Source organism: Nicotiana sylvestris, chromosome 5 (genome assembly GCF_000393655.2).
Source record: "Nicotiana sylvestris chromosome 5, ASM39365v2, whole genome shotgun sequence".
In the NCBI taxonomy this organism is placed as follows: domain Eukaryota; kingdom Viridiplantae; phylum Streptophyta; class Magnoliopsida; order Solanales; family Solanaceae; genus Nicotiana; species Nicotiana sylvestris.
The window spans coordinates 13229724-13254201 of record NC_091061.1 but is presented as its reverse complement, the minus strand read 5'-3'; the positions used below and the strand labels follow the sequence as shown (position 1 = coordinate 13254201).

The window sequence follows — 24478 nt, the reverse complement described above, 5'->3', positions numbered from 1 at the left end:
TTTTATTTTGAAATAATTTAGATAAAAATGCATAACCTACTTTTATTTTTTCTTTAGCGTTTATGTAATTAATACTCCCTTATTAGTCTACTTATTTTAGCATGACTTAATACTTTTAGATTATGTTTATTTTTATTATAACTTTTTAATTAGCAATATTTATATTACATAATTTTACTGTCTTTATTGTTGAATGTTTTAGGATAATGCCATGACACATCTCATATTTTGTATTATTTTCTTGAAAATACTTTATATAGTTGTATCTTACTAGGATTAAAGAAATATTTTGAGCACAAGTTATATGTTTTGTTCTACTAAGATTTTACCGGAAAAAACTCGAATAACCGTAAAACCCGAGAAAAACCAAGATTGAAAAACCCGAGTTTTATTGGTTTGGTTTGGTCTTTAGATTTAATAACCCGACACAATTGGTTTGGTTTGGTAATTATAAAATCCGAACCAACCCGACGTATGTACCCCTAGCAGCTCTTATAGCCTTGAAATCTCACATTTCTTCTTCTGATACTAACAACATCTTAGCAACTAACTGGTCTTCTTCCAGTCCAGTGTGCAGCTGGATTGGAATCAGTTGCAGCTCTCGCCACCATAGAGTCGCAGCTTTAGACATTAGTAACAACCCTCTCCGTGGAGAGTTGCCAGAAGAGTTGGCTCATTTGCAAAGGGTGAAACTGGTTAATGTGACAGGCAATAATTTTACTGGTGCCATTCCATCATTTTTAAGTTTGTTACCAAATATTCGCATTGTGCTCCTCTTAAGGAACTAGTTCATAGGACTTGCAGGAAACAGGTTTTCAGGTACTCTACCTTCAGATTTAGGCCGTCGACTGCCCAACCAGGAAAAATTTTCTTGTTCAAGTAATCTTTTGAGCTGTTTTATCTCGTCTTCAATCTCAAATTCTTCAAGACTCACGGGACTTGATATCTCATGGAATAGTTTCACAGATCCAATTCCTGAATCACTTGGTAACTTAGAATATCTTGAGATTTTACACTTGGGGAGTAATAAGTTTTTTCAGTGATTCAGCATTGAGCTTCTTTACATCACTCACAAACTGTAGGGAACTAAGAGTACTCAAATTTGATCGGAATCCGTTGGACGGTGTTTTTTCTGCATCAGTTAGAAATTTTTCTGCTACGCAAATTTTTGAAGAACAGGGTTGTAAACTGAAGGGCGTCATTCCGGAAGAAATTGGTAATCTTACTGCAATGACAATGATGAGTCTGCAAAACAATGAGTTGGCTGGACATATTCCAAATACTATCCAAAGAATGTTGAACCTTCAAGAACTTTACCTGCAAAGCAACAAGATAGAAGGACCCATACCAGATATTATCTGCAATTTAAAGAATCTTGGTGCATTAGACTTATCAGGAAATCATTTTTCTGGTTCAGTGCCACCATGCTTAGGAAGTGTTACCAGTTTGAGCTATGTTGCGCGGACTCTCCAAAATGTTGCCGTACCCATGTCGGATCCTCCAAAAATGTACTACTTTTGGAGGGTCCGACCCGCACCCAACGACATTTTTGGAGAGTCCGAACAACATAGAGTTTGAGGAAACTTTATCTAGCTAACAACAGGTTGAATTCAAGATTACCTGCAAGCTTAGGGAGCCTTCAAGATCTCATAGAATTCAATGTTTCGTCCAATTTATTCAGTGGGGAAATTCCTCTAGAGATTGGAAATTTAAAGGCTGCAATGCTCATCGATCTGTCAAAAAATGATTTTCCTGGTAAGATCCCCAACATCTTAGGGTACCTTGATCAAACTTTCTCTGGCACATAATAGATTAGACGGGCCTATCCCCGATTCATTTGGCAAACTGCTGGCCTTGGAATACTTGGATTTGTGCAATAACAATCTTAGTGGTGAAATTCCAAAGTCATTAGAAGCTCTTGTGTATCTGAAATACTTGAATTTCTCATTTTAATAAACTCAGTGGAGAGATTCCCACTGGAGGTCCTTTCGCAAATTTCACAAGTCATTCTTTCTTGTCCAATAATGCTCTGTGTGGTGATTCTAAGTTTCATGTGTCACCATGTATCATAAAATCTACCAAGAGGTCAAAGAGGAAGAAGACAATCTTGGTTTTGTACTGCTTTTTCTTGCATTAGCCCTTGCATATGTATTTTTAAGATTGCGAAAGAAAAAGAAGAATGCAGGTCAAGCAGATGTGTCTATGGTAAAAGGGCATGAAAGAATTTCCTATTATGAACTTGAACAAGCAACAAAAGGATTCAGTGAAAGCAACTTGCTTGGTAAGGGAGTTTCGGCATGGTCTATAAAGGGATACTTAAGGATGGTACTCTTTTGGCAGCAAAGGTTTTCAATGTGCAATTAGAGGGTGCTTTCAAAAGTTTTGACACAGAATGTGAGATGCTAAGAAACCTCCGCCATCGAAATCTTACCAAAGTCATCACTAGTTGCTCTCAAAGCCTTAGTATTGGAATACCTGCCTAATGGGACACTGGCTATACTCTCATAACCTGTTCTTGGATTTATTGCAGAGATAAATATAATGATAGATGTTGCATCTGCAATGGACTATCTCCACAATGGCTATTCAACACCTGTGGTGCATTGTGATATGAAGCCAAGCAATGTCTTGCTAGATCAAGATATGGTTGGCCATGTCACTGAAATTGTTAGGTGCAGGAGACGCTTTTGTTCAAACTAGGACAATTGCAACCATTGGATATATTAATTGCTCCAGGTATTATAACTTTAAAGCTTCCTCATACCCAAAACATTAATTCTTTACCCTGGATATAGATTGGTAAGCTTTTCTAATTATTTTGACCATGAGTCAGAGTATGGACAAGATAGAAGAATAGTATCCACGAGTTGTGATGTTTATAGTTTTGGCATCTTGATGATGGACAAGAATGAGACAAGTGATGAAATATGAGCATACGACTGTTGGGTTAGTGATTCTTTTCATAAGGTGGTGGATGCTAATTTGGTACAGCCAGTGGATCATAGCAAAGATGCAGTGTATGTTATCTATCATGGAATTAGCTTTGAGCTGCACTCTAGTTGCAAGAACTAGCATAGAAGAAGCTCTCTGCTCACTTGAAAAGATTAGGTCCAGTTTTGTCACTAGTCAACACTAGGTGGAATCAGACCATCATTCCTATATTTTCCAAATAATGAGATTAAATTTGGTTATATCGTATAAACCTGGTATTTCTAATATATAACGTTCAAATAAAAAATCAAAAAAGTAAAATTCATGTGCAACTTCATTTGAATCTCTTTAAAGAGAGATACCACACAACTTTGAGCTCTCTTTTGAATCTCTTTAAGGTTGTACTGACATGAGATTAAAAATGTTTTATAAGGCATGGAATGTGACAGGTTTTGACGATATATGGCAGTCTACATGAGATGAGAGAGAGAAAAGAAATGACGTGAAGCTGCAGATGTAGAAATAATTTAAAAGAAACATCACTAAAATATATGATTGTTGTGTTGTCAATGGCTACAAATAGTTGTACAAAACATTGGATTAAACTAAGAGAATCATCGATGAAGTGAGAACTACAAAAATCAAAGGGAAACAAATATACAAAAAGATCTCAGCTATAAAAAGTGGGATCTCTTAATCCTCCTTTGAGAGAATCTACACCAACTAATAGACTAACAACACGAGGTCCAGAAGCCTTCAACCAACTATAGATTCATGTTTATTTGGCCTTTCTTCATGGAAAACAACATGTTTCGAATGTACATCTTCATAACTGACACTCTTTCGAATCTCTTTAAAAGCTGTGAGGTATCTAATGGCATGAAACTAAAATGTTTTATAAGGCCATCTATCTGCTTTAATGGTTTTGCAAGTGATTCACAATTCTTCAGAGCAATGTAGGCAATTGTAATTAATGATCTGGTATGCAAGGCTCTCAGGCTCTGGAACCATAGCTGAAGTTAAGCCATTCCAAAAGTGAAATGTGACTGCTTCTTTGAGGATAGTTTTAAATAGCATATCTTGTTCAGCTTTCTCACTCTCCGTTGCTGGTGCTGAGAAATATCTGCCAAAGGAAAAGGGAGAGTTGGTACATATTTTTGTCTATAACCCCCTGTGTTTTGGATTATCATCCCAGCAAGAAATAAGAAGAAAAATAAGCAGATGTTGCTGTTTGGTTACAAAAACCATGACATGTTCGGATGCTGCTGAAGCTCACTGTATGAGATATTAGACAGCCAAAGTTTTTGATTAGTTAGCTTTTTAACTAACTTCTAGTGTTTCTATAGAGTTTTATGCCCCATTTGTTGGAATAAGTTGAGTAATTATGTTTTGAATGGTGTATTTTCAGGATCATGGAGTTGTGGACGCTTTGAGAATGATAAACATGGAAAAAGGCAGATTCCGAACTTGGAAACTTTTATTTAGTTCCCCCTTAAACTTCACGTGGTCATTAATACCCCTTAAACTTAGCAATTTCATAGCCTCGACCCCCCCGGAAGCTGACAATCCTTAGGAGTGTGACACACGAGCTCCCACATGGAATTTTTTTGTCCGTGTGGCATTTCTTTACAAAAAAAATATGTATTTTTATCTTTTAAATCCACCAACTATTTAAATCATTTTTTCGTGCCAAAATCTATATAAAAAAGCTTGAAACAACGTTATTTTGACCATGATTTTTTATTTGGCTAAAGATAATGATGTTTAGCCAAGTTACTTTTATATATTTGGACAGGAAAAGAAGGAATACACATTTAAAACATATTATCATTATGATGTTGGAATAAAAAACATATTATCATTATAAAAAAATAAAAAAATATGTTGTTGGAACTCCATATATTGGCTAAATTTTTAGCTTACAATAATAAAATTTCGACCAAATATTTGTGAATTCGACTCAAAAAAGAAAAATGCATAATTTAACTAAATAGTCATTGCATGAAATAAAAATAAAAGTATACAGTACTTTTCTTTTTGTAGAAAATATACTATTTGAACTTCATTACTTTTGCTAAATCTTTTTTTTATTTGGCTAAAATAAATGAAGTTTCAACTAACTTTTATAGATTTGGACCGGGAAAAAGATACGAAATACATAGTAATATATATTCATTGTATTTAAAAAAAAATACAATTGGGAAAAATATGCAATCCATCTTAAGAAGAAACAACGAGATATACAATTGGAACAAATAAATCGTTATATTTGATTATGTAGCAATTAATATTTGAAAAATACTCCATTCGGAAGCTAATTTTTTTATTTTTCTTCTTCCCCCCCCCCCCACACACACCTAAAAGAGGGTATTCATGCTCTTTGCCACATCAGCATCTAGGAGGGTCAAGACTATCAAATTTCCAAGTTCGGGGGGGGGGGGGGGTTATGGGTATGGGTATTAAAGACCACAAAAAGTTTAAGGGGGAACTAAGCAAAAGTTGCCCAGTCTAGGGTGTCCCGAACATTTTCAGCCCACGGAAAAAAACAAGAAAAGACCAAGTCCAAGTGAACGATTGGAAGAATTGAAGTTGTAACTGAAGGCCAAAAATTTACGTAGCCTACAATGCAAAGCAAGTAGCCTACGTACCTGGAAAATGGGATTAAGCTGAAGACTGGGATGCTCTGGTTTTGCCTACGTGAAGCACACAGCCTACATACGCAGCCTACATGGGAAAAAATCACCTGAAGAAGCTGAAGCTCACGTAGCCTACGTGAAGCCCTGAAGAAAGTAGCCTACGTGAAGCATGAATCTGAAGCTAGGTGGGGCCAACCAAAGGCAATTTTGTCCACTTTTGGGACTTGATATATATAGAAGTTCAGGTCATTTTTAGGTCATCTTTGCTTCTCATTTTTACTCCTTAGTAGCCTTTAGCTAATTTGGGAAGGATTGGAAGATCAACAACACCTTGTTTGGATTTTCTTACTCTTTTAAGTCTTAATTATGTATATCTTTTCATCTCAACTCTTATTTTCCATTTCTAGTATGAGTAGCTAAGCTCCATAGCTAGATTATAAACTCTAATATGAATGGATCTTTGTTCATCTTGCTTATTATTACTTGGATTGTGATTATCTACTTGTTTCCATGCTTTATTGTTAATTTGGTGGTTGCAAACACCAGATTGAGCCCTTTTTATCTAATTCTTACTTGGAAATGTGAAAATTAGATTGGGTAGTCAACAAGTAGCAAGGATTGGAGCTTATGAAGGAATTAATGAAGCTTGATTAATAAAATCAAACTCGGAATCGGAAAATTTCTACTTGGGTCATTATCAATTGGGGCTTATTGAATTCCTTTGGGTTTGAAAGAACTTTTTAGGGAAAAGCTTGGTTATAGTTGGAAAATTCTAGTGGGCAGCTACCAATTGGATCATAATCACTAATACGAAGTATTTAGGCAAGATTAAAGACACCCATGAACTAATTATGCCATATTAAGGTTGCAACCCTGATCCTTCTCTTTATTAGAAAACTCATCTTTATTTGCATTCTACGTGCTCTTTCAAAGTTAGTCATAACTGATCACCACTCTTTTGTTAGAAGATAAACTTAAGAAACATCGAGGTTGCACACTTTTAAACACTTAAGCACACACTCCTTGTGGGATTCGACCCCAACCTAGTTGGGTTTATTATTGCTAACAACCGTCTACGCTTCACTTAGAGGCGTAGGATTGGACGCCATCGGTTTTTTCCCTTTAGCTTATACTTCGTCGGGGATTTAAAAATATTATTAGTGCTAAACTGCACGAATCAATATTTTACGAGGTCAAACATTGACTCCTGATTTAGGAAAAATATCAAAATTCAAATCAATATTGAAATTACCTGTTATGTTGTTAAAATTTTGCAGCATTACTGAAACAAAGTGTTGCTTATGCTGTAAGGGGGCTAAACTAATGCTCCTCTCTTTCAGTACAAGACTCAACAAAGTTATATGAAGTCACCATTATGCATTAGTTAGAGCAGTATATTTTAACCAAATTAGTAATAACATCATGACCATAAGTGCAACCAATAACTCTAGTTAGAGCAGTATATATTAACCAAATCAGTAATAACATCATGACCATAAGTGCAACCAATAATCACAATAACTTTAGTTGTGACGCTACCTATCATGGCAAGAAAAGGAAAAAAGGCAATAATGTTAATATGACTAAATTTCTTTTTTGAAATGGTAATGTTAATATGGCTAACAATTAAAAGTTTGAAATAACAATAATAAATCTTTCACTAATAAATTTAAGCATTTACAATCCTAAGTACCACATTTTATACTTTTGAACTAGAGACGGAAAGGTAGTAAAGTCTGTACCTGGTAATATTATTATGACCGATAGGGAAGATAAGAAAAGAGGGTTGAAACTTGACCTCCATCGTTCTATCGGAGAGATTATCATTGCCAGAAAAGTTACTAGCAACTCTTGTCAGAAGATCAGCTCCATTCCACCTCAATTGTGCGTCGTCATAAGAGGCATAAAACTCCTTCAAACACTCCATTATAAAAGGACTGCAAAAGACGTACAAGAAAGTGAATCTTGGCCCTATGGTAGACAGAAGAGAATATACCTTACATCCTTTATACACTTTTGCCACGGAATACTTGTATTATCCTGTCCTTTTCCCACAATACACTTTAAGAGGTAGCACGGTTTGAGGTTATTCTAATACTAAAATGGAATCCTTTGGTAGCATTTTCAGGCAGCAAAGGACAACTTGAAATTACTTTTTATTTTAGAACAGCGGTGTGTCCAGGCCGACTTGCATGCACCTTGACTAATCCAATGGATACACCTCCCACCAGCAAGGACAACCAAAATAGTTTGTTCATTTGCAGGATGAAAGAAAGCATTATTTCCTCTTTATTTTTATTTATTTATTTTTTGGTTGGGGTTTTTTTTTTTTTTTTTTTTTTGGGGGGGGGGGGGGTTATTTTACTAAAAGAATATGTTATTTTATCCACAAAACGGCAGTAGCCACCAGCATCAGATTAAACAGTAAAAGAGAATAATATTATCCATCCAAATGTCCTTCCTAATTGCCCTTATTTCAATATCCAAATCTCTTCCTCAGTTGGCCCCAATTGTAGAACGCGCAAACCTGCTTTATTGCTTAAATACCAGAGAACAGATGGATATTGCAAGGTCCAAGTATGCAAACTAGAACATGGCAGTTAAGAACTATAGACGACAAAAGTGGAGTTACAAGTACCTTTGCTTTCTAAATGCCATTACAGCACCATTTAGTGTTTTTCCACGTAGGTCATCCTCAAAAGCAACAGTATTATTCAGCAAAGACAATGAATTCAACACTATGATATCCGAGTCAAGATAGATTCCCCCATACCTGCAAGCGACAAGGCAAAAGAGCACATGAAGTTTATTTACAACACTGAAAAACTATGAATTTCATCAAAAGAAATTGAAGATCATTATCACTGAAGCAAAAACAATGCTGCAGTAAAAGGAATTAGCAAGATGTTGATTACAAACAGGACCACAGCTGTAAATAATCCATAGGACCACATCTGTCAAATGCCCCCTTTAGTCAATCCTTCAATCATTATTCAAACAATGTGATACAGGAAAAAGATTGTGACTTAGACATTTCGGAGAAAACCGGTACAATTACACATAAATTTCTATATTTATGGCGAACATATTCTAACACGATCATGATGTCATAAGGTTCTTGGCTTTTGCCAAGAGATGTTGGAGCAAGCAACAATCTATTTTTCCCTAAGGAAAACTCATATAATTCAGCTATTGGCATATATTGCTAAAAAAAACCTCACTCGGAGCAGAAAAATTCTGAGAAACATGTGATCTTGAAAAACCCTTACCATGTGCCACAGGCAACTTCAATGGACTATCCATTATCATATATGCTAACATCCGAAATATTGCATATCACCAGTACAAACTTAGATCCATATTTAGTAGTCTTCTCACCATCAATAATTCCATCTCTTATCTTCATGAACAACCTTTCTTGTTGCTTTCTAGTCCAAGTTTAAGAATATCAGTTTATATGAAGAAGATTAGGAGAAACAAGTACACGATAACTTTGGCATAGCTTTAGTGTTCTGTTATATGAAAATTGTTACCATTCTCAAAAAAATGAAATAAACTTCTGTCAATTGAAGCTCATCTATTGCTACTCTTCCTTCTTTCACTAATTCCCATCACATTCATCAGTTATCCATCCATGAGCTGCATAGTGGTACAGAAGGTACCTGTTTCTGCTTTTCTGATGATCCACGCATCAACTTGTCAATATTGAAATGATAATTTGGATGTTTTTCTATATAATAAGTAATTTTACAGATTCAAATATGCAATCGGGATTTTATGTACTGGTTATTTATCTACTTTGCCTTAGTCGAGTCAAAATGTTATACAAAAGAAACACTAGAGCTTTTGAACTCTGTTATGCCACTCTAGGCGAACGGTAATATATTTGAATTGTTACTAAAATGCATCATCGTAGAAATGACACTTCAAGTAATTGCACAGTACATACTATACAAATACAAGGCCAAGTATATATTTCGCATATTCCTTACTTGTATAGAGCTGCCAGCCTGACAAGTTCACTGTAATGTAAAGGATAATGTTTTGTCTGCTTCCACTCGTACCAGACAGAAGCAAATACATGTGTTGGTGTATCTTGTAGGAGCTCATCAAGATTGGGCATCACAACAGCCACTTTGAAGCTGCGGAAAATAAGCCATCGTCAAATCCATTCCCAATAAACTTGCAAATAGAAGAATACAACACGATAAACATGCACACGTGCATATATGCACAAAGAAGAACATAAAACAATCTTCTTTTTCTTTTTCCTTTGTTGCTTTAAGAAGAACTTAAGACTTCTCAGAAACACCATAATTGGTACAGTCTTCCTGACGCAAACATGGAAACTTCAAATAATTCAAACAAACAACGAGATAACAAACATTAAGAACTGAAGGCAGAAAGAAATTCAGGAATTTACCCATCCTTCACAAAACCACTAAAGAAGTTAAGTTCTATTGTCTCAGAGAAAACCACCACACAGGCATCCGGGTGATGGTTAAGTACGCTCTCAAGTCCCCTATGATACCGAGTGGTAAACATCCATGCAGGAGAATTCCACACCATGAAAAATCTCATAGTACATTTTGCTTTCCTAAAAAAGGAATCCATAAAATTAGCAAAAGACAACCGGGGTTGCAAACCCGGAAAGTAACCCCATCTCTTTCCATCAGCATAGACTTGCCCAGAAACTTCAGTCTCACCTTCCACAGCTTTCCTATTACCATTGTGTATCCCTTTGTTACTCCTAGTAGCTAAATCTTCATCAGTATCATGAACATGTACAGCTCTTTTTCCAATTCTAGCATTATCATTTAATGCTCTACGCTCCGCTCTCTTCCCTTTATTCACATACGCATCATTAGTTTTCACCAATTCAGTATTGAACTTCAACTCTTTGGACTCGAAGGCATCATTTTTGGCCAGCCCCGCCATCTTCTGCAAATCCAAAGCATCACTAACCAGTTCAGATTTTCTCAATTCAGAAACCGAAAGTGGCTTTTTCACCAGAAATGGAACTTTCTTAAGCTCATTCATCAACCCTTTCAATACAATTTTATCCCCTCTAGTCAATCCAGTAATCCCAGCTCCATCAGGATCCTGCAACATGGGATTATTATTTGGATTTAACGCCTCCAAATTCGACTTGAACATCCGGTCTCGCCTCAAAAAATCACTCTTCTTTTCAAACCACTCACCCCACCCTTCCCTCAAAGGTGATCCTTTTAGTAACAAAGCATCTTCAACACTCTTAATCTCACTCAATTTCATTCTCATTTGCACATCTACTGGAAAATCATCAGATCCAAACGCGGCCTTAGATTCATCACTCTTAAACCCTAATCCTACCTTCATCCTCGATTCGAAATTAACGTAATCCTCCCATTCCTCAATCGATCGTTTGTTAAACGCTCTCCGTACAACTCCGTGCCTCTGGTCGTAGAAATACGTAGAGGAAACCCTAGGATACTGGTTGATGAGTTCTTCGTCGTCCTCTTCGGATTCGTTGGATAAGAGGAGCTCATCATCGTTATTGTTGTTGCTATTGTCAGCAACGTCGAGCTCGTCGATGCGGTCGTCAGATGAGCGGTAATCAGCGTCGGCTAAATCGTCGACGAGAGGATTGTTCAGTGAAATGGTGTCGTATGAGAGGGGGTGCGGGTGGTGATTGTTAGGTTGGAGGAAGAAGTTGAGGCGACTGTAGAGGAGCGAAACCGAAAGCAGGAGGAGAATCGCGGCGGCTAAGGCGCAAATGTGAGCGCCGTAAAGCGGACGCCGCCGCGTTCGGAGGTTCCGAAGCATGTGTTATGGCAGCGGTTGGTGGCGATCCAGTGGTCACCGGATTTTTTTAGGGGGGGAGGGGCGGGGGGGGGGGGGAGTGGAGTGTAACTGAAATGTTAACAACTCCTCGTCTTTTTAATTTTTATATATTTATCAAATTCTTATTTTCTTGGTGGACTTGATACCTACTGCTCACTCTTCCAAAATACCCATTGGATACGGAAAGGTAACTAGGAAATTAATTAAGTAATTAACAAATAAACAATGTGTATGGGTCAAAACCTGACCAATAGAGGATTACTAAGAGCCGATTAGGCCAAGGTCGTGCTAGAGATGGAAGGAACCTATTAGCGAGCTGAGTAACTAGGGTCGAGGTCGAATACTCAGATCGGCTCTAACGGCTAGCTTAGTAGTAAGATATTTTAGGAGAATATTCTATGCATTTGTACTTTAAGTTAGGTAAGGGATATGTTTCATATAAAAGGGAAGGGAGAGAGAAGAAAGGGGCAGGTAATATTCTATATGAGAATACCTCTCATGAAAAGTTGACTCTGAAGTAATTTACAAATATTGTCTTTCCACAAAGATTCGATTTGTTGTTCATCTTACATTTTCTCGCATCAGATCCGAAAAAGTCCCCTATATTCCCACATTTGTTTGTCTTACATCATTGTCAGAGAAAAAAATCATCTACCTTATTTAATATTTGGGTGAATCATTCTCTCTATTTACACTTATTGTCATTTAATATATTTATTGATCATTATTGTTCCCCACACACTTATAACCGTACCATTTTAATACCCTTTGCATTAAATTGGTTTAAAGGCAATTATACGTAATTTGTATTAACCAATTTCAGATCTAGGATTTATTATATTTAACTAGGATTTACCCACTATCTTCTTATTTAATTAGTTTAACAAAAAAGCTTAACACTTTATGGTCAAACAATTTGGCGCCGTCTGTAGGTCTGTAGGGATTTTCTACTTAAAATTTTAGTTTATTCTAAATCTAAAAAAAACTTTGCAAAAATCCTATACTTCCTTGTTTACACAAATCTAACATGGCAGGCAACGGAAAGGAAAAGAGGAAGGTGATAGCTAACCTCACCACCAACCTCCTCCACACCATCAACGAAGTGGACGAAACGAAAGGCGAAGATATAACACCAAACACCTCTCCCAGGCGAAACAGCTCACCTCCACCTCATGGTAGCATCGTGTCCTTGCACGGTAAGGGAGCCTCTACATTAACAACAGAAGAGGCACCACCAGCAGTGAAAAAGCTACTTAAGGCATGGTTGACAAACACGCTAACTGGCTTCCTCGACAAGCCCGCTCGGAGGTCGAGTAGAGAAGAGGCGAGGATCGATATTGCATCGGCAGCTGACGGGCAGCACGCTCCCTGCAACAGGTATTACTCACAATGCTATTGATGCAGGTAATGACACCCTCACAACCATTTTGAGGAAAATGGAGGAGATGGAGAACGAGAACAATATGCTCTGCAACCAAATGAAAGAGCATCAAGAGAGGGTAGACAAAATACCGGGTGCCCCAAACTTCTGTCAAAAAGGGACGCCGATCGATTTGATGGGCAGCCATATAGCGACGAGGCTACACCGCACGTCGATCGATTTGTTGAGCAGCCATATAGCAACGAGGCTACACCGCACGCCATACTAAATACCTTCAAAATGTTGTCGTACTTAAAAATATACGATGTCACGACGGACCCGAAGGATCATGTGACCCACTATGTCACTACAGTGAAAGGCAACGACCTCGCCAAAGAACAAGTATCATCCATATTATTGAAGAAGTTTGGAGAAATCCTAACTGTGGGGAGCGCTGACTTGGTACTCACAGTTACCTGCACGTTCCATAGAAACGTTCGAGGAAATGGCAGATAATTTCGTTACCTCCCATTCCAGGGCTAAGAAAGCAGAGGCGAGGGTGAACGACATATTCACCATTAAGCAATCGCCTGGCGAAAGACTCAGGGACTTCCTTGCCCGGTTCCACCATGTAAAAATGACCCTTCCAAATATATCTGAGGGGATGGCGGTAGTCGGTTTTCAAAATGGGCTAAGCAGAAGTGGGTCGAGGGCGACCAAAAAGTTTTAAGCCGACTCATGAAATACCCTCCAACCACTTGGGACGAGATACACAACGCCTACTGTACCGAGGTAAGAGCCGACGAGGACGATCTCAATGGACCTACCCAACGGTTGACCTCAATTCAAATGGAGTCCAGGAAGGACTGGAGAAACGACAGCATGAGAGATCTAGTGGGATCCCGACCTAATCTGGAGAGACATCAGCCTTACGTTAGAGGCGTCCTCATGCCACCTCCACGCCACGATGAATGTCCATCCACCCGCGAACGGGAATCCACCGAAATGAGAGAGGTATGCCCCTTTTATTATCTACTCATAATTTTTGTGTTTTTCCCTCAGAAATAGTCTACACACTGGAGAAGCTCGGCCCAAAAGTGAAGTGGCCACAGAAGATGAGATCCGACCCGAGCATCAGAAAGTCAAATGCCCTATATGACTTTGTGACGACCCAAAAGGTCATCTCTTATTATAGAAGTCAAAAACTATATCCCGAGGTCATAAAAACCTACTTTTGTTTCATCTCGATTTACGTGCACAGCCCGGACGCGTTTCCAGAAAGCTTTTATGTGAAATTTAAGAAAAATAATGAATTTGGACTTTAAAATTGTTTAAAGTTGACTTTGGTCAATATTTTTGGTAAACGGACCCAGACTCATGATCTGATGGTCCCCTAGGGTCCGTAGTAAAATATGGGACTCGGGTGTATGCCCGAAATAGAATTTTGAGGTATCCAGCTTGAGAAAAGAATTTTTAAGGAAAATTATTTGCTGGAAAATATAAAGAATTTTTGAAATGAAATGATGCATTTTCTTTATGGTATCGAGCCCGTATTTTGGTTCCGGAGCCCAGTACAGGTTTAAAAGAATAATTAAGTCGAATCTGTGAAATTTGGTAAGAATCGGAGTTAAATTGGTATAAATCGGACCTTTAGTTGAGAAAATGAAAATTTCAATGTGTCTTAAGGAATTTCATGAATTTAAGGTTAAATTCATAGCTGTTGATATTATTTTGATGATTTGATCGCACAATCAAGTCCTTATGATGTTTTTAAACTTGCGTGCATGTTTGGTTTGGAGTCCCGAGGGCTCGAGTGAGTTTTGGATAGGCCACGAAGTGATTTTAGACTTAGGGAGATTGTTGGTATGTTGCAGCTGTGTAGCATGCCCTGATCTCGCAATCAGGCATCGCAATTGCGATGTAATCAGTGACCGCAAATGCGAGCTTTTGCTTTGTAAATGCGAAGAAGGTCAGGGTCAGCTTTTCTCGCAAATGCGAAGTTGTCCAGATAGGCTAGAGGTCGCAAATACGACGTTTTCTTCGCAAATGCGAAGATAGCAGAAATTCCCAGGGTTCGCAATTCACAATTGTGATAACTGCACCTGTTAAATGGGATTTCATACAGGATTTTTCATCATTTTACAACTTTCTCAAACCCTACACATCCTTAGACGATTTTTCAAAAGCTCAAACTTCTCCAAATAATAAGTAAGTGATTTCTAACTCATCTTCTTCTATCTAATCCATCTTTTTACATAATTTCACTTCGAAATCTAAAGTTTTTCATAGGAAATTGGGTGTTTTTGGGTAGAAATTAGGATTTTTGAATTTTGGGAATTTGGACCTCAATTTGAGGTCGGATTTCAAAACTAATTGCATATTTGAGTTCGTGAGTGAATGTGTAATCGGGTTTTGGTTCGAACTTCGGTTTTTGACCAAGCGGGTCCGGGGTCGATTTTTGACTTTTTGGGAAAAACGATGTGAAATTTATTTTCATACATTAGAATTGGTTTATTTAGAATTTATTAATGTTATTAAGTAAGTTATGACTAGATACAAGCGGATTGGAAGTGGAATCGAGAGGTAAAGGGGTAATTGAGGCTTAATCTTGTCCGGAGAATTGAGGTAAGTGTTTGTCCTAATCTTAGCTTGAGGGATAGAAGTTGTGGTCTTATTTGCTATGTGTTAGTATTGAGTACGACGTATAGGTGTGGTGACGAGTATCTATACGTTGGTGTCAAGCATGTCTGTGAGTCTTATATCATGATTGTTGTGACTCTATTATATATCGTTCATGCTCAAATTGATGATTATCAATATTGAACAAAGCTTATGAAAGTTTCTTGGTAATTGACTATTGTTGAGTATTGGCTCAACTTGAGTTTCATTTTGTAAAGTAATTGTTGAAAATGAGATTGGTTATAGCTGAATCCCTTGTCGGGGTGTTATTGTTGATATTGTTGATTCCCTTGCCGGGACGTATTGTTTCTATTGTTTGGGTGAGGAAGAGTGTAAAGAACGAAGGATAATACCGTACATGATATTGTGAGTGAGTGTTAATGCATGAAAGGTGATAGTGTGTCGATATTGTGAGTGTTAATACACGAAGGGTGATGTCGTGTCATGATTTGAGAGTTAATGCACGAAGGGTGATGTCGTGCCGATATTTTGAGAGGTAATGCGCGAAGGTGATGTCGTGCCACTTCTGCTGTTACATATGGTAAGAACGAGAATAATAGCACGAAGGGTGACGTCGTGCACGTGTTATTGTTTTCCTTTTTCCTGTTGATTTAACTATGGTGTTCTTTATGCTTCTCTATTAGCTTATTGTTATAACTTGATATTTCTCGCAGCATGTCCCCTTTCCATTTTTACCTGTTATTTCCTGCTATTACTGTTCTATTCGTATATGATATAACTGCACAGGTTTATATGGTTGTCGTGTCCTAGCCCCGTCACTACTTCGCCGAGGTTAGACTCGATACTTACTCAGTATATGGGTCGTTTGTACTGATACTGCACTCTGCACTCTTTTGTGCAGATTTCGGTGCCGGACCCGGTGAGTAGCTGAGGTAGCTACCTTCAGTCCAAGGAGACCAAGGTAGATCTACTGGCGTCCGCAGAGCCTGAAGTCCCCTTCCCTGTTTTAGTTTTTTGCTGTCTTTTTTCGTTTCGAGAATAGTTGTACTTTTTTTTCTAGACCAGTATTAAATTCGTAGATGTTCATGAAATTGTGACACCAGATTCGTGGATAGACATGTATTGGATTATCTGAATTTGTTATAGCTCTTCCGCACTTTTCATTTGCTTAGATTTAACTACTGTATATATATATATCTGTTTAGGATAATTGCTAATGTGTTAAAACTTTAATAGTTGGCTTGCCTAGCTTTCACGAGTAAGCGCCATCACGACTCCCGAGGGTGGAAAATCTGGGTCGTGACAAGTTGGTATCAGAGCTCTAGGTTGCCTAGGTCTCACAATTCACGAACAAGCTAGGTAGAGTCCGAGGGATCAGTACGGAGACGTCTGTGCTTATTCTCCAAAGGCTACAGAGTTTAGGAAAACTTCACATCTATTCTTTCCTGTCGTGCGACTTGATTGTCAAATGCTAATTGAACTTCCACTTTATTCTTTCGTAGAAGGTGACAGCACGTACCGCTTCATCCGCCGATCAGCAGCTCGAGCCCCAGTGGCAGCTCCTATGCAGGGCAGAGGACGAGGCCGAGGTCGTGCTAGAGGCCGAGGCAGGGGCAGGGCTCAGCCCAGAGCAGCAGCACTAGCGGCGGAGCCTCAGGTAGAGTTTGATGAGGAGGTTCCATTCTAGACTGTTCCAGCAGGACCAGCTCAGTTCCCAGAGGGGTTCATCGCCACCCCGGTACTCCAGGATGCTTTGGTCTGTCTAGTGGGCCTTATTGAGAGCGTCACTCAGGTAGGCATATTCCTTGTAGTGCCAGTTGTCTCTCAGACTGGAGGAGGAGCCCAGACTCTTGCTACTAGCACTCCAGAGCAGATGGCTCCCCAATTTCAAACTCCAGCAGCTCAGCCAGTTGGAATAGTTCAGCCGGGTGTGGTAGCTCAAACCGGTGATGAAGCAGTTATGTCTGCTGATGCTTTGTGGAGGTTGGACAGGTTCACCAAGCTCTTCACTACTACTTATGGCAGTACATCTTCAGAGGATCCTCAGGACTATTTGGACAGCTGTCATAAGGTTCTACAGAACATGGGGATAGTGGAGACCAATGGGGTCGACTTTGCTGCTTTTCGTCTATCAGGTTCCGCCAAGACTTGGTGGAGGGATTATTGTTTGGCTAGACCAGTTGGGTCATCAACTTTGACTTGGGATCAGTTCTTTCAGCTATTTCTAGAGAAGTTTCTACCTATCACTCAGAGGGAGGACTATCGGAGGCAGTTTGAGCATCTCTAGCAGGGTTCTATGACTGTTGCTCAGTACGAGACAAGATTTATAGCCTTGGCCCGTCATGCTCTTATTACACTTCCCACCGAGAGAGAGGGGGTGAGGAGGTTCATTGAGGTACTCGCTCAGCCGATTCGATTGCAGATGGCTAAGGAGACATGAAGCGAGATTTTTTTTCAGGATGCGGCCAATGTGGTCAAGAAAGTTGAGATGGTTCCATTACAGGGGAGTAATCAGGGTTCTAACAAGAGGCCCTATCATTCTGGAAGGTTCAGCGGTGCCTCGTCTAGAGGCAGAGATTCTTTTGGTAGAGGCCATGCTCCCAGGTCGTTTCATTCAGCATTACAGGCTTCTCACGGTGCTCCAAGTGGTCGTGGTTCTCATATGCAGTATTCAGATCAGCTACCTTACAGTGCATCACTAACTCCTATCAGTTCACCTCCGCTCCAAAGTTTTCAGGGTGGTTACTCAAGCCGTTAAGGTCAGCAGTCCCAACAGCCGATGACTTGTTATGCTTGTGGCGATACGAGGCATATTGCTAGATTTTGCCCTCAAACACCAAGTAGTTCTCAACATCAGGGTTCTCGTGCCATGGTTCAGGCAGTGGGTGTTCCACCGCTCGCTCAACCAGCTATAGGTAGAGGTCGAGGTATTAGAGGTGGAGGTCAAGCCGTTAGAGGTGGAGGTCAAGTCGTCAGAGGTAGAGGTCAGGCAGCTAGAGGTGGAGGCCAGCCAGCAGGAGGTCGTCCTCGGGATGTAGTTCAGAGTGGTGGGGCCCAGCCCCAATGTTATGCTATTCCAGCCAAACCTGAGGCTGAGGCCTCCGATGCAGTTATCACAGGTATGGTTTCAGTTTGCAGTAGAGATGCTTCAGTTCTATTTGATCCAAGATCCACATATTCCTATGTGTCATCTTATTTTGCCCCTTATTTGGTTGTGCCTCGTAATTCTTTGAGTGCTTCTGTATATGCGTCTACACCGGTGGGTGATTCTATTATTGTAGATCGAGTCTATCATTCGTGTGTGGTTATTACTGGGGGCCTTGAGACCCGCGTAAATCTCTTACTTCTGGATATGATTGATTTTGATATCATATTGGGGATGGATTGATTATCCCCTTATCATGCTATATAGGACTATCACACCAAGACTGTAACCTTAGCATTGCCGGGGTTGCCTCGTTTAGAGTGGAGAGGGACTCCGGTCATTCTAGCAGCAGGGTTATCTCATATATGAAGGCTCGGCGTATGGTTGATAAGGGATGTTTGGCCTATTTGGTGTATGTTCATGATTCTAGTGCTGAGGTTCCTTCTATGGATTCTATGCCAGTTGCTCGGGAGTTTCCAGAGGTTTTTCCTACAGACCTACCGGGGATGCCACCCGACAGGGATATCGACTTTTGCATTGATTTGTCTCCGAGCACTCAGCCTATTTCTATTCCACCATATCGTATGGCCCCACCAGAGTTGAAAGAATTGAAGGAGCAACTGCAAGACTTGCTTGATAAGGGCTTTATCAGACCTAGTGTCTCGCCCTGGGGTGCACCGGTGTTGTTTATCAAGAAGAAAAATGGGTCGATGAGGATGTGTATAGATTATTGGTAGTTGAACAAGGTCACCATTAAGAATGAGTATCCATTGCCGAGGATTGATGATTTGTTTGATCAGCTTTAAGGTGCCAAAGTATTTCTGAAGATTGATTTGAGATCTGGATACCATCATTTGAGGATTAGGGCATCTTATGTCCCTAAGACAGCTTTTTGCACTCGGTGCAGGTATTACGAGTTCCTGGTGATGTCATTTGGGTTGACAAATGCCCCAACAACTTTTATGGATTTGATGAACCGTGTGTTCAATCCTTATTTGGATTCCTTTGTGATTGTCTTCATTGATGACATTTTGATCTACTCCCACAGCCGAGAGGAGCATGAGCAGCATCTTCGAGTTGTTCTTCAGACTTTGAGAGACAGTTAGTTGTATGCTAAGTTTTCAAAGTGTGAGTTTTGGTTGAGTTCAGTTTCCTTCTTGGGCCACGTCGTATCGGCAGAGGGTATTCAGGTGGATCCTAGGAAGATTGCGGCAGTCAAGGATTGTACTAGACCCACATCAGCTATAGAGATTCAGAGTTTCTTGTGTTTGGCGAGTTATTACCATCGGTTTGTAGAGGGGTTTTCATCCATTACAGCCCCGATGACCAGGTTAACCCAGAAGGGTGCCCGGTTCAGGTCTTCAGACGAGTATGAGGCGAGCTTTCAGAAGCTTAAGACAGTTTTGACCGTGGTGTCGGTGTTGGTTTTGCCCACAGGTTCAGGGCCATATATGGTATATTGTGATGCATCTCGTATTGGACTTGGTGCGGTGTTGATGCAGAATGGCAAGGTTATTGCATATGCTTCGCGGCAGTTGAAGATTCATGAGAAGAATTATCCAGTTCATAATTTAGAGCTAGTAGCCATTGTTCACGCGCTGAAGATTTGGAGGCATTATTTATATGGCGTGTCATGTGAGGTGTTCACAGATCACAAGAGTTTGCAGTATTTGTTCAAGCAAAAGGAGCTCAATTTGAGGCAGAGGAGGTGGTTGGAGCTATTGAAAGACTATGATATTACCATCTTGTATCATCCGGGGAATGCCAATGTAGTGGCCAATGCTTTGAGTAGGAAGTCAGCCAGTATGGGCAGCCTTGCGTATATTCCGGTCGATGAGAGACCACTTGCTTTGGATGTTCAGGCTTTAGCCAATCAGTTCGTGAGGTTGGATGTTTCTGAGCCAGCCATGTTTTAGCGTGTGCAGTCGCTCGGTCTTCATTATTTGAGCATATAAGAGATCGACAGTATGATGATTCTCATTTGCTTGTCCTTAGGGACACAGTGCGGCGCAGTGGTGCCAAGCAGGTTACAGTGGGATATGATGGAGTTTTGAGGATGCAAGGTCGTGTTTGCATGCCTAATGTGGATGGACTTCATGAGTTGATTCTAGAGGAGGCCCATAGTTCCTGGAATTCCATTCATCCAGGCGTCGCTAAGATGTATGAGGACTTGCGGCAGTATTATTGGTGGAGGAGGATGAAGAAGGATATTATTGCGTATGTAGCTCGGTGTTTGAATTGTCGGCAGGTAAAGTACGAGCATCAGAGACCTGGTGGTTTGTTTCATAAGATTGAGATTCCTGAGTGGAAGTTGGAGTGTATCATTATGGACTTTGTTGTTGGACTTCCACGGATTCGGAGGAAGTTCGATGTGGTATGGGTTATTGTTGATAGGCTGACCAAGTCAGCGCATTTCATTCATGTGGCAGTTTCCTATTCTTTGGAGCGGTTGGCAGATATCTATATCCCTGAGATTGTTCGTCTTCATGGTGTGCCCATGTCTATCATTTCTGACCGAGGTACGCAGTTTACCTCACATTTCTGGAGAGCAGTTCAGTGTGAGTTGGGCACACGGGTCGAGTTGAGCACAACATTTCATCCTCAGACGGACGGATAGTCCGAGCATACTATTCAGATTTTGGAGGATATGCTCCGAGCATGTGTTATTGACTTTGGAGGTTCGTGGGATCAGTTCTTGCCATTAGCAGAGTTTTCCTACAACAATAGTTACCAGTCGAGCATCCAAATGGCTCCCTATGAGGCATTATATGGTAGGCGATGTCGGTCGCCGGTTGGATGGTTTAAGCTGGGAGAGGCTCGGTTTTTGGGTACAGATCTAGTACATGATGCCTTGAATAAGGTTAAGATCATTCAGGATAGGCTTCGTATAGCACAGTCCAGGTAAAAGAGTTATGTTGACCGTAAGGTTCACGATGTGGCATTCATGGTCGGGGAATGGGTATTGCTTCGGATGTCGCCCATGAAGGGCGTGATGAGATTTGGGAAGAAGGGCAAGCTAAGCCCTAGGTTCATCGGGCCTTTTTTGCTTCTTGATCGAGTGGGAGAGGTAGCTTACAGACTGGTGTTACCGCCGAGTTTATCAGCTGTGCATCCAGTGTTTCATGTGTCCATGCTTCGAAAGTACCTCGGCGATCCTTCTCACGTGTTAGACTTCAGCACTATCCAGTTGGACAAGGACTTGACCTATGAGGAGGAGCTGGTAGCCATTCTAGACCGACAGGTTCGTCAGTTGAGATAGAAGAATTTCCCTTCAATTCGTGTGCAACGGAGAGGTTAGCCTGTTGAGGCAGTGACCTGGGAGTTTGAGTCCGATATGCAGAGCCGATCCTCGTCTTTTCACCGACTCAGGTACTTTTCAATGTCCGTTCGAGGACGAACGGTTGTTTTAGAGGTGGAGAATGTGATGACCCAAAAGGTCATCTCTTGTTTTAGAAGTCAAAAACTGTGTCTCGAGGTCTTAAAAACCTCCTTTTGTTTCACCTCGATTTGCATGCGCAGTCCGGCACATTTCTGGAAAGCTTCTATGTGAAATTTAAGAAAAATAATAAATTTAGCCTTTAAAATTGATTAAAGTTGATTTTGGTCAATATTTTTGATAAACGGACCCGGACCCGTGATCTGATGGTCCCGTAGGGTCCGTAGTAAAATATGGGACTCGGGCATATGCCCGAAATTGAATTTCGAGGTCCTCAGCCCGAGAAAAGATTTTTTAAAGAAAATTATTTGTTGGAAAATATAAAGACTTTTTGAAATGAAATGATGCGTTTTCTTGATGGTATCGGGCCCGTATTTTGGTTCCGAAGCCCAGTACAGGTTTAAAATAATAATTAAGTCGAATCTGTGAAATTTGGTAAGAATCGGAGTTGATTTGGTATAAATCGGATCTTTAGTTGAGAAAATGAAAATTTCAATGCAAACATCCTTAAATGATTTGGTATAAATCACTTACTTAGCAGAAATTCCCAGGGTTTGCAATTCGCAATTGTGGTAACTGCACCTGTTAAGTGGGATTTTAGACGGGATTTGTCATTATTTTACAACTTTCTCAAACCCCAAACATCCTTAAATGATTTTTCAAAGGCTCAAACTTCTCCAAATCATAAGTAAGTGATTTCTAACTCATATTCTTCAATCTAATCCATCTTTTTACATAATTTCACTTCAAAATCTAGGTTTTTTCATAAGATTGAGTGTTTTGGGTAGAAATTAGGATTTTCGAATTTTAGGGATTTGGACCTCAATTTGAGGTTGGATTTCAAAACTAATTGCATATTTGAGTTCGTGAGTGAATGGGTAATCGAGTTTTGGTTCGAACTTCGGGTTTTGACCAAGGGGGCTCGGGGTCGATTTTTTACTTTTTGGGAAAAATGATGGGAAATCTATTTTCATGCATTATAGTTGGTTTATTTAGCATTTATTAATGTTATTAAGTAAATTATGACTAGATACAAGCAGATTGGAAGTGGAACCGAGAGGTAAAGCAGTAATTGAGGCTTAATCTTGTTCGGGGAATTGAGGTAAGTGTTTGGCCTAACCTTAGCTTGAGGGAATAGGAGTTGTGGTCTTATTTGCTATGTGTTAGTATTGAGTACGACATATAGGTGTAGTGACGAGTATCTATACGTTGGTGTCAAGCATGCCCGTGAGTCTTATATCATGATTGTCGTGACTCTATTTGTATCGTTCATGCTCAAATTGATGATTATCAATGTTGAACAAAGCTTATGAAAGTTCCTTGGTAATTGACTATTGTTGAGTATTGGCTCAAGTTGAGTTTCATTTTGTAAAGTAATTATTGAAAACGAGATTGGTTATAGCTGAATCCCTTGTCGGGTGTTATTGTTAGTATTGTTGATTCTCTTGTCGGGACATATTGTTTCTATTATTTGGGTGAGGAAGAGTGTAAAGCACGAAGGGTGATGCTGTGCATGAAATTGTGAGTGAGTGTTAATGCACGAAGGGTGATGCCGTGCCGATATTGTGAGTGTTAGTGCACGAAGGGTGATGCTGTACCATTATTTGAGAGTTAATGCACGAAGGGTGATGCCGTGCCGATAATTTGAGAGTTAATGCACGAAGGGTGATGTCGCGCCATGATTATGAGAGGTAATGCACGAAGGGTGATGCCGTGTCATTTTTGTTGTTTCATATGGTGAGAACGAGAGTAAAAACACGAAGGGTGATGTCGTGCACATGTTACTGTTTTCCTTATTCATGTTGATTTAACTATGGTATTCTTTATGCTTCTCTATTAGTTTATTGTTAGAACTTGATATTCCCCGCAGCATGTCCCTTTCCCATTTTTACTTGTTATTTCATGCTATTACTGTTCTGTTTGTATATGATATAACTGCACAGGTTTATATGATTGTCGTGTCCTAGCCTCGTCACTACTTCGCCGAGGTTAGGTTCGACACTTCCTCAGTACACGGGGTCGGTTGTACTGATACTACACTCTGCACTCTTTTGTGCAGATTTTGGTGCCAGATCTGGTGAGTAGCTGAGGTAGCTGCCTTCAGTCCAGGGAGACCAAGGTAGATCTGCTGGCATTCGCAGAGCCTGAAGTCCCCTTCCCTATTTTAGTTTTTGTTGTCTCTCTTCGTTTCGAGAATAGTTGTACTTTTCTTTCTAGACCGGTATTTGTAGAAATTCGTAGATGTTCGTGAAATTGTGACACCAGATTTGTAGGTATACATGTATTAGATTATCTGATTTTGTTATAACTCTTCCGCACTTTTCATCTGCTTAGCTTTAACTACTGTATATATATATATATATCTGTCTGGGATGATTGCTAATGTGTTAAAACCTTAATAGTTGGCTTGCCTAGCTTTCACGAGTAGGCGCCATCACGACTCCCGAGGTTGGGAAATTCGGGTCGTGACAGAATTCTACCAGGAGTGGGGTTATAAAATCGAGGAC

General features: G+C 39.9%; 2 protein-coding genes across 8 annotated transcripts; one reads left to right on the top strand and one right to left on the bottom strand.

Moving 5' to 3' along the window:
• The first annotated feature begins 1230 nt into the window (after positions 1-1230).
• On the top strand, positions 1231-2700 carry LOC138868281 (receptor kinase-like protein Xa21). Its single transcript, XM_070145823.1, has 4 exons — positions 1231-1508; positions 1682-1755; positions 2138-2281; positions 2531-2700. Exons 1-4 carry the CDS (start codon positions 1231-1233, stop codon positions 2698-2700), a joined length of 666 nt encoding a protein of 221 aa, XP_070001924.1.
• Positions 2701-3448: 748 nt separating this feature from the next.
• On the bottom strand, positions 3449-11431 carry LOC104216138 (uncharacterized protein At4g19900). Of its 7 annotated transcripts, XR_011407509.1 has the most exons (6): positions 9991-11431; positions 9560-9709; positions 8837-8995; positions 8206-8340; positions 7310-7504; positions 3449-4054 (listed from the first exon to the last, which is right to left on the bottom strand). XR_011407509.1 is itself a non-coding variant. In XM_009766135.2 (5 exons), exons 1-5 carry the CDS (start codon positions 11370-11372, stop codon positions 3868-3870), a joined length of 2049 nt encoding a protein of 682 aa, XP_009764437.1. In that variant the 5' UTR covers positions 11373-11431; the 3' UTR covers positions 3449-3867. The 7 variants fall into 7 exon arrangements, 4 of the variants coding, with proteins under 4 accessions (XP_009764437.1, XP_070030356.1, XP_070030355.1 ...); XM_009766135.2 differs by lacking the exon at positions 8837-8995; XR_011407511.1 differs by lacking the exons at positions 3449-4054; positions 7310-7504; positions 8206-8340 and adding an exon at positions 9101-9243 and having other exon boundaries at positions 8899-8995.
• Positions 11432-24478: the final 13047 nt, after the last annotated feature.

Excerpts from the sequence above, each read along its gene's own strand:
- LOC138868281 (XM_070145823.1), top strand. The coding sequence starts at position 1,231 with ATGACAATGATGAGTCTGCAAAACAATGAGTTGGCTGGACATATTCCA. Across the intron at positions 1,509-1,681 it reads ATGTCGGATCCTCCAAAAAT|TGGGGAAATTCCTCTAGAGA; the intron begins GTACTACTTTTG and ends CAATTTATTCAG. Across the intron at positions 1,756-2,137 it reads GTCAAAAAATGATTTTCCTG|CCCTTGCATATGTATTTTTA; the intron begins GTAAGATCCCCA and ends TTCTTGCATTAG.
- LOC104216138 (XM_009766135.2), bottom strand. The coding sequence starts at position 11,372 with ATGCTTCGGAACCTCCGAACGCGGCGGCGTCCGCTTTACGGCGCTCAC. Across the intron at positions 9,710-9,990 it reads AGTGGTTTTGTGAAGGATGG|CTTCAAAGTGGCTGTTGTGA; the intron begins GTAAATTCCTGA and ends TATTTTCCGCAG. Across the intron at positions 8,341-9,559 it reads AGGCTGGCAGCTCTATACAA|GTATGGGGGAATCTATCTTG; the intron begins GTAAGGAATATG and ends TGTCGCTTGCAG.